Below are 16252 nucleotides of genomic sequence, written 5' to 3'. Positions count from 1 at the left end.
CACATAAATCATCTGTACGCTTTACTAAACACAATGAGGTATCCGAGAGGATAAATCACGTGTGGTTCCAATTCCTCAAGCGTAGATAAATACGAGAATCCCGGAAAATCCGCTTCAAAAATAAAATCGATAGCAACTTTGATCTACACCTCAATCGACCTTATAAATGCTGAGTGGTGGAGTCCTGAGAATCGACTGTTGGCCCACCGATTCATCTCTACTCTTCATTGATCATCAGCAGTTTTGAATAGAGTTCTTCTGCGGTTTTTTCTTCTCCTATCCACTGATTTTCCATTCCAGAGATTTCCATTTCCGAATGCGAAATACGATTGCCATTGGTGCATTTACTCGTACATACTTCTAAATAGATGTGTAGAGGAGCTAGTTTATTATTCTATTCCCTGTGGAATTAAACACAACCTTCAATTATCTAATTCTCAATGAATCAGGCAATCGCATTCTCCACGCATAATCCTACATGCTTTTCTGCAATTACTACACGGTTCGACGTAAAGATTGAGAGTACTGATTTGTGCACAATCAAATCCAGATTGGTTTTGTCTTTATTCTGGATGAGGTTATTCCGTTGAAATTCCCTGCTTAAAGTAAAAGGTTCAGGTAATTTTTTGTATTGTGTGTGCCTGACCCGCTTTCTTTCTTTCTTCGTTATGTCCACTCTAAATGCTACATTCACATGGCTCTATTTAAAGGCAGCGTATCACGAATCTGAAGTGGTACGGATTTCAGGTGGAGTAATGGATAGTAGATTATGAAGAGGGGGGTGACTCCGTCCATTCCTTACTAGTTGCCGTAAAAAACGGACCGGAAGATACGGCTTCGGGCGTTCTGGCGCACTATTTTCTACAAGGAGTTCGATTGGAGCGCGCCAGCCTTGTGCACGCGCCGTATCTTTCGAGCCGTTTTCTACGACAATTAGGAAGAAATGGACGGAATCATCCCCCTCTCCGTAATCTACGATCCCGTATACGAATACTTCACCTGAAATCCGTACCACCTCAGATTCGTGGGGTGATGCCTTTAATTTCTTAAGGATTGTTACGAAAGATATTGTAGAAACTTAAGTTGGAAGAAAAACGTCCAAATATTATTAGCAATTAATTAATAATATCGATTAAAATATTAATTAAATAATATTAATAATAATAATTTAATAAGTCCTCAATATCTTGCTGTCATTACCTGAACACCTGTTAGAAATCGCTAATTTTGACTATTGGAAAATTATTAAAATACCATGACATTAAATAAGCTGACCTTCAAAAGCTATATTCGTATTTTAGAAAGATCCTGATGGAAATTTTGCCGGAAAAAATGCTTAGAAAATCTAGAAAAAGTTCAAAAAAATTCTCTGTGGCTTAGACACAAATAAAAATGTATGTGTTCCATATTTCATATATTCTATATATCTCTAAATATGTTTGGAAAAAAAAATTGGAAAAAGAAGTTCAATTTAAGTCTAGAAACGATATTTTATCTCCCTTTTTCGAAACAGCTTTTTTTACCATTTTTTTAAAATCAACTTTTCTTATTTTCTTCTCTGTGAAATAAGTAAAGGAGTCGAAAATTTTTTTACTATTCGAACGTTCTCGGATTATCTTCCAGATATCAAGCGTTTCCCCGACCAGTATTGAAGTAGAAGAAAAAAATTGAATATTATATCGTATTCGCTCTAATTATACTACAAATGAGCTCAATTATCGCAGAATGTGAAGTGGACTGAACGAGCACATGTGATGTGCACGTGCTATGGATTTCGATTTTCATTTCACCTGTTTCGGAGGAGACGTGAAACTTGAGGCACAACGGCAATGTTTGCACTATTTGAATCGTAATTCAACTGTTAACGAAATGAATTTTTGTTAATTTTTTTTTATGAACGGTTTATTCAAAAACTTGGGAGTAGTCAAAAGAAGAAAACAATTTCGGGAACTTATCCAGAGTTTCAATCAGAACTCAACGTTGATTAAGAAGAGATCCTGTGAATACTCTGAATTTGTTTTCTGTAACTCGACTTTTGACATAATTTTACCTAGGGAAATATAATGTATTTTTTCCTAATGTTTCTAGAGCTCGATCTAAAAATAATTAAGTACATAGCACAAAATAATGAGAAATGATATCATTGCTGGCGAATGTAATTCTTCCTCAATTCGTCATCTCCACCTCTTTTGAATAATCTCTTCCTATAAAAACATCCCATCTTTAATGGATATATGCTCATACATTATTTTGCTATTTCGCTATTCCTCTGTGTTGAAGTAGGCTAGATAGCTCCCATTTTTCTTGAGATTTCATCACTTTTTCTTTTTTATTTACTTTTTTTTAGCACTCACGTAATAATATGAACGTTTTTGTTTCTCATGCTTTTTACACTTCTGATACGATAATTTTTATACATTTTGCTTCTCTCAATTGTAATTTTGAAAAAGTTTGTGGTTAGGGTCGCGTTTTTGAAAAGTTCTTCAGTTTTTCCACTAACTTTCTCCTGAATTTCCTGAGTAAAAAAATTAAAGTGAGCATATTGGGAGCTTTATGTACAAAGAGGGAGTGGTTAGACGCAATGGAAATGTTTAGTTGTTCAGTTATTACATATGAAAAAAATTTCAAAAAAGAGAAATAAAATCGAAAAAGTAAGAACAACGAAGAAATCTCTGATAATTTTGTATTCGCAAAAACGTAAACCGAGAAATTGTCCCTTCACCAATAATTAAAGGATTTCGTTTTGTGAAAAAAGAAAGGTACTTTTTTTTTAAATTTAAAGCATTATATCTCAGGTAAGTATCCGAAAAACGTTCTTCCTTTTTATTCTGGACATATCCATTTCACACCTCGTATCTGCATGGATTTGCGATCATTTTGAGTCTAGTTATGATGTTGCGTTATCTTTTCGTATGAATAATGCAACCGATATCCGTCAACTACTATGAATATTTAAGCTCTAACGGGGAGGGCAATCGTTACCCTGCTGCCGCCGCTGCCGCCGCTGCTGCTGCTGCTGCTGGCGAGTGCTAACGTCGCTAACCTTTTGCACATCAGAATATGCTATTACATGGATTGCTATGCCGTTTTAAACTTTACGATCTCTTTTCACGTATTTAAGTACTTCCTCTTTAAAAAATCCCCTTAAAGAATGTTATCCCCATCAAGGATTTCTCAGTTAAATATGGAAATCTCTCTTTGAGGTAGTGGAGACCTTTCTCTGGTCTCTTCAGAGGTCCTGACCGGATCGAATGTACGTACTTGCATGGAGTGAGTTATCCACTGTTTTGGCTCAAAAAATTCAGAAAATCAATATTATATTATAATTATTTTTATTTATATAATTATATTTTTTGTTATATTATAATTTAATATAATATTATATATTATGTCATAAAACACAAATCTTAAAAATCATAATAAAAATCATAAAAATCATAAATAAAACATAAAATACGTCTTTTTATTTGAATATCATTATATATTATGTGCATGTACGCATACATAACAAGGAATAAAAGCAGCTTTTATAAGAAAAAAACAAAGTGTCTGGCTTGGAATGCGTTAACATAATATTATTATTATTATTTTTTATTATTATTATTATTATTATTATTATTATTATTATTATTATTATTATTATTATTATTATTATTATTATTATTATTATTATTATTATTATTATTATTATTATTATTATTATTATTATTATTATTATTATTATTATTATTATTATTATTATTATTATTATTATTATTATTATTATTATTATTATTATTATTATTATTATTATTATTATTATTATTATTATTATTATTATTATTATTATTATTATTATTATTATTATTATTATTATTATTATTATTATTATTATTATTATTATTATTATTATTATTATTATTTTTGTATTATTATTATTATTATTATTATTATTACTATTATTATTATTATTATTATTATTATTATTTTTTATTATTATTATTAATTTTGCTTCTTTTATTATTATAATTTTTACTATTATTACTATTATTATTGTTACGACTACTACTACTTTTATTGTTATTATTATTATTAATATTATTATTACTACTTTTATTAGTGTTACTACTATTATTATTAGTATTAGTATTATTAGTATATACAAAATACGTTGTAATAAGATAATAGTAATAATAATAGTAATAATAATAAATATAGTAATAGTAATGATAATAAAGTAAACTATATTATATTATATTATTATATTTTTACCAATATTTGGTAAAAAAAACACGAGTTTCTCCCCTCCTATGAACAATTTCAGTTGAGCTCATTTCTTCAATTCGCCCAAAGGGTCAACGCAGAGACTCAAGCTGAAACTCAACACGGATCTGATCCGTCCTCAACTGACGAGCAACAACGATTGACAAGCCAGTTAGTAATATAGAACGGGCAGGACATGACAGCTGCCTAAGGTTGTCACGTCAATGTTCACGACCGACGAATTCCTCTCGTCGTCGTCGCACACACTCACACGTGTAGATGCTTAAGCGACAAGTTCCCTGAGGGTCATATGGCTCCGAATCGCCTTATACGAGAGATGTCTCAGCGGTGCATGATCGACCTGCTTGAAAATTTTCTACGAGCGTTTCATTATTTTTTTTATTTTTTAAAATTTTTTCTTAGTGACACACGTAGTCTTACTTCATTCAAAAACGAGCTTAACTGGTGTTTTTCGTCGCATTTTACAATGAAATCACAAATTTCACATATACCAGAAATTATGGATATTATTTCCGCCAGATTTTTTTTTCTAAAATTTCCTAGATCTTCACTATTTAATCATTACTTTATTCATGTCCTTTTCTTAGATATAAATATAATTCTTAGAATAAAAAAAACAAAAAATGATAAAATAATGGTATAATAAACTGATAGATAAAAATACTAGATAAAGAAACCATAGATGTGAGAATTTAAAAATACCACCCTCACTCACTACTTTTTCTAACGTACCGCAGTTAACACTAATTAATAAAAAATTTTAATCTTACCATAATTTGTGGGAATTTTGGAGTGGCCTCCTTAAATTGTTGTAATTCCTTTCTGTTTTATCTATTTCTTCTTTTTAGCTTTGTAGCTCCGCTAATATGCCTTATATAAGAACATTTTAGATCTAATCAGCTCTAATCCATAAAAAATCCTTTTTTAATCATGGAAAGTGACATTAGTAATGGTCAATCGCATTAATACGGAGGGGAAAACAGTATAGTGTAATTACTTTAGCCGAAGTTATTGGTAATCGTTTTAAAATGAACCCGCAGTATATTCGACATGAAATTCTACTTATCAAATACGGCCTCCGAATGTAAATAAAAAAATTAGCCTGTGAGAAACACATTTTTTCATTTTCTTTAAAAATTCAACTTTTGGACCTGATTCTTTCCTGTTAGCACAAAAATCTTCATTTCATTCCTTGTAGCCTAGACGCTTCTCCTGTAATTTTTCTTCTTCCTGGTTCCATCACTAGAACTCGAGTAGTCTTGGCATCATCCCACAGTTTATCCTTGGGAAGAGAAATCAAAAACAACGCGTTCGTTTAACAAGGAACGCTCGAATTCCCCGAGGGCTTCTATGTGAAGAGATTGAAAGCAATCAATTTCTTTCTTATTTTTTCACTTGAAAGCTATAGAAAAGTTTAGAACGTGGTTTTACAAGGTCCTATTTAGAAATTTTCACGTATTCATTGAGAAGGAAGATAATAAATAATCAATTTCTTTCTTCTCTTTTCTTCGTCTCCTCTTTCTAGGATTCCCTTGAACCTGTAAAATAAAATTTAACAATAGATAATAAATAATAAAAAAGTTGCCTTGAAGGGATAACAGTATTAAAATGTCTGCTTCTTGTAGCACCAATGAGAAATCCAGTTCACTTGCAAAAATAACTAAATTTATTTGACTTCCATAATATCCTATATAATTTTCTGCACTATTTCGTTTCTCGGTTGTTTTTCAGAAGTGTGCACTTTTTAGTACGTTATTTGCAAGATTTCCTTGTCCGTTCAGAATGCTTAGGAATGAAAGCTTAACGTCTGGGAAACTTCACACGAATTCTAGTCTACACGACTTTGTCTCCTTATCATGAGCTTTTTGTTATTATATTTCTTTTCAGCTATTATTCAGTTTAGTTTTTTTTCTAAATCTATGATTTTTTCAAATATCACATGTTTTTCAATTCACGCATATATTAATTTGTTATGCTACCTTTCTATGGGTTCAGTGTATACATTTTGCACCAATTTTTACACGATCTTTGCCTACATATATCATTTTTACGATCGAACCATTTCAGGATTTCGTCGCATTCTTACTTAAATTTACGAGTTGACTGAAACTTCTCTCTGGGGCTTATGAGGTCGTAGCGTTTTTTTTCAATTTTTGTACTGGGACCCTACCATCGTGTGGCTTACTAAATCACCATTAATCACTTCCAGTTAACAGAAATTAAAAGACGAAGAATTTAAAACTTCCCGAGTTTACAAATTTTTGAAATAAATTTTCAGAAAAAAAAAGAGAAGATAACGCCGAAATGTTAGTTGTTGTTTAATAAAGGAGATCAATACCAATCTTGACTACAGCTGAAGAATACTTTAAATTTCCTATGTTTGAGATTTTTCTTTCTTTCTACTCGGTAGATATGCAGAAGAACACTACAACGAAACTCACTTATATGAGTCATTCTTGTCCTAAGCCTCAAAAGCGGCAGTTCGTGCTGAAACTGCCTCCTTTAGTAGTGTTCTTTTATGTTTATTGCTGCTTCTCTCCACCTACATAGAGAGACCTTGTGTTTCGCGTTGCCTTTCTCTCCACTCTGAAATGTTGCCTCAATTTTGATGCGCTTAACTCAGACGATGAAGCGTACGTGTGCATTAAACTATCCTTTGTTCTCTTTTCATCCTAGATTCTATAGACGTCTTGAAGGTCGCACTCTTCTTCTCAAACATATTTTATCTCACTATTTATCCTAAGTGAAATCGATACGTGCAGTACTTTCACACCTCAGTCCTCACCTCACCTCTGTCCCTGATTACAAAGATTGTAGTGCAGTTCTATGTTTGTGCGCCTCTCTCCCTCATTCTCACCTCTTTTAATATATGTGTGAAATCTGATAGCTATTGATGATGAGAAGACGAGGAGAGGTGAGGAGAGTGCAGGTGAGTTAACGTTCTCTGGATTTTGTACTTCGTTGGCGCCGCCGTTAACAATTCGTCACCGCCGCCGCCGTCGCCGCCGCAGACATCAACAAATCTAGCAGGAGTCCGTGCAATGTTCGTCGACGTCGTCGTTGTCGTCGAAGTCGTCGTCGTTCGTCAACTTCATCCTCACTTCCACATATTCACTCACAGAGAATCGATAGATGCACTCTTCGTTGGGTGGTGGCAGCAGCATAAAGCATTTTTGGTTGAAACGATGTTTTGTGACGTCATCCATCCGTGGTGTCCTGCCGTGCAAAGCCGTCAACGCCTTCAAGTGTATGTATTCGTATGCGTGTACATATTTGTGTGTATGTATATATGAGCATATTTCACATCACTTCGAATGTATTTTCGAATCTATGTCTCCGAGCCGCTGATTTTCCATGTTTTCCATGCTTGAACGCTTCTTCTATCGAATGTTACGCATCGATTCCGACGCCAGTGCGTTGCTTAACGTCTCCTTCTTTGTCGAACGAAGGAATGAATGAACGAACCCACCGGATGTACACGAACGAACAGAAGGAGTCACGGCAGAAGTCCTAATCGTCAATAACGTTCCCCTGCTGCTGCTTCCCTGTTCACTAAAACCGTGGAGGTGCAAGTTTTAATGCTGCTGCTGCATAACTTAATACACATTTCGGGAAAAAACACTCACTCAGTAACGCATCCACATTCGCTCACAGAACACCTACATAGTGCATCGAGCTGCCACTGCCGCTTGATTCGTTTCGCTATCGCTCTCCTTGGCTAACTCGTCTTCTTTCTGAAAGTAAGGAAAAAACTCCCAGAATAATTCTTTATTCTCGGAGACGAGAAGGCGTTGGGTGTCTCCAGGGTCCCATTAAGGTATCCACAATTATCATATACGAGCATAGTTCACATTTACTGAATATGTGAGCATCATTGAGCATCACTCACTGCGCTCAAACGAATTAAAGCCGCCGTTCAGAACGACGTGGAACACGTCAGTAGTTCAACGTTCCTAGCGGGGGAAAAAAACATGGAATGACGTCATTCCGGAGGACTGCGTATCGTTCTTTCTGCACGAGAATAAGTTTCGCCAAAGGCGTCTTAAAACTTTTTTTTCTATCACTCTTGATGAAAAATCTACGTCTTTTATTTCGCGCTTGCTTCCTTTATTTCATCTTACAGCAGATATCACATTTTCTCTAAATTTCTTCTAGTTAATTTTGTTCTAAGAAATATAATGTATGTAGATAAGGTAAAAAGAAGAAATATAGTAATTCTTAAGGGAATCGAATTAATCAAAGTTTTTTTCTTTGAAAAATCTATTGCAGTCACTTTTTCCACCTATGCCTCTTCAATTCTTCTCATTTAATTTTTTTTTCAATTTTTAATGCAAAAATGAAATTTACATTGTACACATTTTATATTTCTACACATAAATTTATTCTTATTGTTTATTTATTTAGTTTTATGTGGTATTATTTTATGACTGTACATTTAAAAGGTGTAGCAACATAATCTTAGAGTGGTGTTTTTTTCAATGTTTTTACAAATTATATTATTTTTTATTGCTTACTTTTTCCGTATTTTTAGGCATTATCTTACTTTTTTTAGTAATATCCTATTATCTTATCTTATTCTGCAGTAAAATAGTGTGAGATGTTTTATGAGAAAATCGCTCTCTTCTGTTTTTTTCTTTTCTTTCTTTTTTTTCTTCCAGAAAAAAAAATTAACTTTGATTGATCAGCATTTTCTTCTGCAATTCATTTCACAACAAACAAACAAACAACAAAAACATTTCCTTACGAAAAAGGTTGTAGATGTGTACAAAAGTAGAAAAAAATATATAAAAAATAATTCGTTCTCATTTGCAAATGAGAAGAAATGTTTTAGAAGAACAAATTCTTTGTTCAAAAATTTACCTTGGATATTGCAACCGCTTTTCTGTTTACTTTTCTGGCTAAGTTTACTGAAATGTGCTGAATCGATCTTTCCTTTTCTTTCTTTCTTTCTTTTTGTTACTCTTGTAACTAGAAACTCTGATAGACAGCTGCAGCCGTCAAGTCAAAGTCAAGTTTCTTCTTGGATTGCGTTGATTTCTTTCAGGAATGTCAGTTGATGGAGGAGAACCTGCCTGACCAAAGCAGAGTGCAAAATTACACAGCGTTTTGTTTTTTTATTCAACACATGATTATGTTGTGTTAGGTCAATTACACAACGGGAAATCCAGAGCTCGTTAGAAGATTTCCCCGGGATTCTCCCTTAGGATATCACTTTCTACAATTTTTCTAATGCTAAACAGCAACAAGTAGTTATTCTCTTCTTATGAGTAGATAGTCTCCTACTATATGTTATACAGTAATGAATAAATAACTTTATATCACATCTATTTACTACCAAGTTGTTGTAATTTCTATTATCCACATATTTATTTGTCTATTTCATCGTGGTGTTTACAGTTAAGTAACCTTCGGAAAAAAGAAAATATCAGGAATATTTGTGAACATATTCGGTTAGGAGTTGAAGTAAGTAGCACATTTTTTTTCTCTAAATCGTTCGCCCTTCGAGCCTCTTCGACTTTTTCACCATATTTGTTTGTTTATTTATTTTATTTCTTACTAGTTTCTTATTAATAATTTCTTACCAGTAATACTTACTACTATTCGTATTCCTTACTAATTTCTTAATAATGATAATTATTGTATGTTGGAACCAACTGGAAAATCCTAATTTATAGGAGTTTGAGTGTACCGTTGTGGATTAATGATGAAATAGCACGACAACACGACTTTTCACACTTGTATGGCCGAAAAAACGCACATTACGAGCTTTCGTTTGATAAGTCACTCAGGTGTAAGGAGTTGCCTCGTTGGATGAACGGAGAACTCTGGATGCGTGTGAATTTCGGATTCCTACGTTTGTAGAAGGTGCTTCATATTCTCTTGACATTCTCAGTTGAACCAAGACTGTCTGTTACAAGATGGAAATTATAAAAAGGAATATTTTATTGAGCAAAATCTTCTTTAAATATGTCTAGGAGCAACAACTTAGGAATTTCTCCTTTTTGATGGATTATTTGATAGTATTATTTGTTATACTATATTTTATTATTACTTTATTTCTATGTTATGATTTTATTTATTATTTTTTATAAGATTTCTTATGATATTTGATGATGATATATTGTGAATTCTGATTTGTTCAGTGGTAACACTTTCTCAAAAAGGAGCAGTACCGACAAAAATTTGCCTGCCTGTTGAATTTTTCAGAGAAAAGTGCACTTTTCAGCAAATAACCCTCGTCGTTGATTCATACTTCATGACAATTGTTCAATTTGATTTGTAACAGGCATACTTTATTCTTCTTCATGTTTTTTTCTTCTGCACAAGACAGCCGTTCTCGAAGATTTCTCGTCGCAATTTTTGTTTCTTGTTTTTCTATTTGCTTCCCGTTGTTACCCGTTAAGACACTTGTCTTAGTTGATTGATCATTAATCATTCAAGAATAATGTCAGGACATATGACGCAGACATGGCCGCGTCAATCATTGAAGCACCCCTTGTCGCACATCTAGTGTTTTGTCATCGGATATCTTCACAATAAACGAATTTTTAGGAATAAGAGGTAAATCCTAAGCTGAAATTACATTCGGTGTAACTTCTTACAGAGTACAGATTTTGTCAATCTTATAAACATTTCAGTCCTACAAGAATATCCTTTTCATCTGGTGTTTCGAGAGGAATTTAGAAAAAGTTTGAGTCTACTAATTAATTAGTTCTGGAGTAGGGACGAAACTGCCCTATAGAACAATTCTTCACACCTGTACGGATAAAAGAAGGAAGAGAAGATGAATTTAATTTCAAAAAATGAAATCATCTTGACTGGTCCGATTAGAAAAATGCGTATGGCGGATAGAAATGGAATATATGAGTATGTGGCGAAATATATTCGAACGGATGACCGCAACACATACTCTTCCTCTTTTCTTTCTTCTCTTTTTCTCTTCTGCTCCAATCAAAGGAATGATTCTTTTGGACGCTCCTCTGACTCTTCGATGTTCTCGAACCCGTAGAACTATTTATGTTTAGTGTTTTTCTACACAAATTCCCGTAAATCACGTCCTGAACCCTATTCCCCTACTGGCAAAAAGAATCGAACGCCTACAATTTCCCACGAAAGAGGTCTAAGCTGACAAAATCGCCTTACACTTACGGATTTCTAAGTGGAATATACGAGAGCGGTGGATTTGTGGACTCCTAACGAGTAGATTTCGGAATTGGTTGGGCTTATCGCTTCTTTTCCACGGACCTCCCTCACTAGAGGGATCACAGCCGGTTAGTCGCGAGGCTACGTGGCGCGTCCCCGGGTGGCGGATAGGGGGCTAATCGCGGACCAAAAGCGACCTTGTGCTTGCCCAGAGACGTAGGTGGATTCAGGGGATGGACTCCCTGTTTCTGCTGAGCCAGGACTGACTCATGACATCCTTGTATCCCGCACGTCGGTCCGGCCAAAAGCCTGCAATCAAGTGACTGGGAGGTGCAAGGCAGGCGGTTTGGAGTCGCCTCCAACAAATAAGCTCCACATGTCCACTCCGGGAAAATGAAGGTTCTCCCAGAAACTCATGAGACTAGAGGCTTGCAACCTACCCATGGGTTTTAAAATTTTTAAGCAAAACACAATAAAAGAAAAGAGTCTCCTGATTCCGGAGGAAGGCCTGGTACGGTAGCGCCAGGTAGGATGGGGTTGCAGGAGTCATGTAGGCCACCAAAACGGAAAAGGACTGGGATGGCGATCTGTACCTATAACGCACGTACGCTTGCATCGGAAGCGGAGACGAGACGACGTCACCCTCTCAACGCCGTATATGAAACTGGAGAAGAACTATTCTTAGGAACATGCGACAGTAGAGGTGTTGGTGGAGTTGGCGTCTTCATCAACACGAGTATGGCAAAGAACATCGACTCTTTCGAACAATTTACAACCCGAATCGGACGTCTGCGGATGAGAAGATGTGGTTCAACACCAGTTTTGACTATCTTCGTCGCTTACGCTCCAACATCAAGCTACGAAGAAGAAAAAGTCGAAGCTTTCTATATGCACCTGGAGAAGTTCTACCGAGAAGATCATGCCTTCCACAATATCATAATTGGCGATTTCAACGACAAGGTTGGCCCAAGAAGAACGCCGGAGGAACTTCACATCGGGACCCACGGCCTTCAATGGAATGACCAGGGGAGAGGCTCTCCGAGTTCATCATGACGACTAAGACCATCCATGGGAACTCGCAATTCCAGAAGCCCTCCTCTCTACGCTGGACGTGGGAGTCACCCGGTGGAGGGTACCGTAATGAAATAGACCACATCATCGTCAATAAAAAGGTTCTGCCTGATGGATGTCGCTGTTGTACCAAAGTTCTATACGTCATCGGACCATCGCCTCCTCCGAGGAAGATTTTCCTTCACAAGGAGAGCAGAGAAAGCCGCCAAGTTCGGAGAAAGAAATCCCAGGATTACCATCAAAGTGGGATCTCTTCGCTACGCTAGCCGGCCTTTGGGAAGATTCTGTTATGGACAACATCGACGAGGAATTTGACCGGCTTGTTGAACACCTTCACGACTGCGCGAAGAAGGCTGAGAGTTTTAAAACCACCAAGAAGTGCCTGTCTCCTAAAACTCTTGAGCTGATACGCCAGCGTGGAGCAGCACGAGCCGCAGGGAACCAAGAACTCACGTCCGAGCTCGCAAGGCTTTGCAGAGAGGCGATAAAGCAAGATCTTAAAGAGAGAAGAGCAGAAGTGCTGGCTGAAGCTGCAGAGGCGGGGAAAAGCATCCGCTATGCCCGTCGAGACTTCGCCAGTCACAAGACGAGGATGACTGCTCTACGGAATCCAAAGGGAACAGCATCGAGAAGGGGGATGGAGAAAATCATCTACGACTTCTACTCTGATCTCTTCGACAGCCATGTCCACTTGCCTCCTCACCATCTGAGGGAAGACGGACAAGTCATTCCAGAGGTTCTCCCGTCCGAAATACGACATGCTATCCTTCCGCCAGTACTCATCTGTCGGAATGCAAGGTTCCTAAACAGTGGAAGACCAGCAAGACCGTGTTGTTGTATAAAAAGGGAGATCCACATGACATCGGCAACTATCGCCCAATCTGCCTACTGTCCGTCATCTACGGACAGTAGGCAGATTGGGCGATAGTTAAGCTCTTTACAAGAGTAATCCTTAATAGGATTGAAAAAGTCTTGGACGAAGGACAGCCATGCGAGCAAGCAGGGTTTCGAAAAGGATTCAGCACGATTGACCACATTCACACTGTTTCTAAACTCATCGAGGTATCACGAGAGTACAAAATGCCGCTCTGTCTCACCTTCATCGACTTAAAGAAGGCCTTCGACTCAGTTGAGACGGAAGCGGTCGTGGAAGCCTTGGACAACCAAGGCGTCCCTACTCAGTACATAAAGGTACTTTGAGAGTTGTACTGTAACTTCACGACCGGAATTTCGCCATTCTACAAGAACATCATCATTGACATGAAGAGGGGGTCCGACAGGGTGACAGGGGCTTGGGGAGCGTACAAGAGCATCGAGGATGTAGTGAAGAAGACCAGGAACACCCGGCTCCGTGCTCATCTTTTCAACACCACCGTACTTCCTGCTTTGACCTATGCTTCGGAAACCTGGGCATTTCGCAAGCAGGAAGAAAACGCGGTGAGCGTCATTGAACGCGCAATTGAGAGAGTGATGCTAGGAGTATCCCGTTTCACGCAAGTGAGGGACGGGATTCGAAGTTCTCTCCTACGTCAACGATCGAAGATTAGAGACGCCGCCGCGTTTGCCAAGGAAAGTAAAATAAGGTGGGCCGGACACGCGATGCGCTTTAATGACAACCGTTGGAACAGAGCCGTGAGCGACTGGGTTCCCCGCAATATTAAGCGCACAACAGGAAGACAGCCGACCCGATGGTCAGATTTCTTCACGAAGTCCTTCAAAGAAAAATATGAAGCTCTTCGTGTCCCACGCGAAAGGAGGAACCACTGGGCTTCTCTGGCACGCGATCGGGACAAATGGAAGAATTACTGGCGCCCGCTCGACCAGTTCGAAGATCAACGGGAGTCAAGGTGATCAAGGTGATCGCTTCTTTTCGACCGTAGATAACCTAGTCATAAAAAACATAAGACAGAGAAAAAACATACTGGAATTTATCGATATTTAGACATTAAATGGTTCGAAACGGGTGTTTTAAAGGATTTTTCAGCAGTTCAGAGCAATGTTTTCTAAAATGTATTGAGACATTCAACCTACAGGAGCATTTTTCTTCTTTTTCTGTTTGTACACTTAAGAGCAGGGAGAATAACTGCCTACGGGGTTGTTCTGCTAACTCGTCGGGACCTGCCTCTAAAATATTTGTCAATGGAAATGTGGAAAAATACTGAGGGAATGATGTCATGTTTTAGCAGCCGTGTTGTCCTCTATGATTTATTTCATTTTTTTTTGCTGCAACGATGCTTTGTTACGGTAGGTATCAAAAGCTTCAACACGGATTAACAAATCCTGGTGGGGATAGATCCCCTCAGATACTCGAACTTCGTCGCGGGATCTGTTTGTGGGGATCTACAAGAAGTTCTCAAGCATAATCCAGTCATCTTTGTGCGATAGCGATCTGTTCCGTTGGTCCGGAGCAGAATCGCCGTGAGTTCTCGATGTGCGGGAAACCTTAACTCTCGTTCCCCGTATTCAGTCACAAGAATAAAGGCTGGATGAAAATTTTCGATGCGATTCATTTTTATCCACAGATCAGCCTCTACTGGATGATGACATATCCAAGCCACGCCCACCTGTCCGCCATATTTTTCCACTTGGATAAATTACACTTGGATGTGCTACTGGAATGTATAAATCAAAATGTTCGAAACGAGCTACACGTTAACGCCACGGACATATCCAGCTCAGCCCAGTAGCCCTGAAATTGGAGGTTGGGACAAAAACACAAGCAGCAAAGAAAAATTACGATTTATGAGAATTTCACCCATCATACTTAGTTCCAGAATAAGAAAACGACCAAATTTAAGGATATGAATCCTGTATGGGTACGAGGTTTAGGGCTAGTTTCCATAGAAGAAGTTCTAGCAATCTTAGAACTTCATTTTCTCGGGAAAACTTTTATGTAAACTCCTAGCCTCCCTTTCTGGTAGCAAAACAATAAATAATACTGAACTGTACTGAAATAATCGACAATGAGTGCAATGGAACTCGCGAATCCCGAGGGTCGCAACTAACGATCTTAGGATCTCTGTGGACCAATATTGAATTTGTGGTGTAAATTGCGAGTATGAATGGGACCTCTCTCAGTTCCCCGTGGCCGTCTTGAAAAATGGCGTGAAAAGGGGCGTTTGCAGCAGTGAAGTTCGTGAGAACGCACCATCCTCTTGTAAGCGCCGCATCCACGAGCGAGCGGTCGCAAATCAATGAAGTCTCCTCAGCAGATTATTTAAATAAAATCAATGAGTAGGTTGCTGAGGAGACCGAAGCGTGTACAAAGGACGCCTTTTAACGTACTTCGTAGGAGAAAATGTTCCACGTCTTCCCACGTCGTTTTTCACCATGTTTAGGGGAAGTTGTGCGAAGCCATATCATACTCGTAATCAACACTTCGTACTCTATATATTAAACAAAAAGATCTGTCCACAAAGATTTACCTCGACATCGCAGTATTTGACACTCTATATTTGCCTCAGTTTCGTGATATGCTGCCTTTAATTGGATCTTCTCGAAGGACTGCTGTTCTTGTCGACAGATAAGGGCTTCAGAACCGCTACGAAAAATCGCTTATTCTTCGTTGTGCAGATTTCTACTAGTACAGCTGGAATTCTTAATTTATAATTTTATTACGATTGGTTTTTGATAATCATCGCCTTCTTGCCATCTTTAATTTAGTAATTGGTTAATGGATGCATTGGTGGATTCTTTGACTTAATTTATGGAATCTTCTTGAAGAAAAAGGAAAGGAAGAAGAAGTCTTGGAATGTTTTTTTGCTGTTTTTTTTTC

General features: G+C 37.2%; 2 protein-coding genes across 4 annotated transcripts; both read left to right on the top strand.

Moving 5' to 3' along the window:
- Positions 1–11937: 11937 nt before the first annotated feature.
- Positions 11938–12459, top strand: RB195_009032 (uncharacterized protein; the record flags this gene model as incomplete). The annotated part of the gene is made up of 1 exon (XM_013439516.2): positions 11938–12459. The coding sequence occupies one exon, from the start codon at positions 11938–11940 to the stop codon at positions 12457–12459; it is 522 nt and encodes a 173-aa protein (XP_013294970.2).
- Positions 12460–12592: 133 nt separating this feature from the next.
- On the top strand, positions 12593–14328 carry RB195_009031 (uncharacterized protein; the record flags this gene model as incomplete). Of its 3 annotated transcripts, XM_064195838.1 has the most annotated exons (3): positions 12593–13275; positions 13437–13668; positions 13723–14328. In XM_064195838.1, 3 exons carry the CDS (start codon positions 12593–12595, stop codon positions 14326–14328), a joined length of 1521 nt encoding a protein of 506 aa, XP_064046981.1. The 3 variants fall into 3 exon arrangements, with proteins under 3 accessions (XP_064046981.1, XP_064046983.1, XP_064046982.1); XM_064195837.1 differs by lacking the exons at positions 13437–13668; positions 13723–14328 and having other exon boundaries at positions 12593–13405; XM_064195836.1 differs by lacking the exons at positions 12593–13275; positions 13437–13668 and having other exon boundaries at positions 13738–14328.
- Positions 14329–16252: the final 1924 nt, after the last annotated feature.

The sequence above is a fragment of the Necator americanus genome, chromosome III (genome assembly GCF_031761385.1).
Source record: "Necator americanus strain Aroian chromosome III, whole genome shotgun sequence".
Taxonomy (NCBI): domain Eukaryota; kingdom Metazoa; phylum Nematoda; class Chromadorea; order Rhabditida; family Ancylostomatidae; genus Necator; species Necator americanus.
This window is presented reverse-complemented; position numbering and strand designations above follow the sequence as displayed.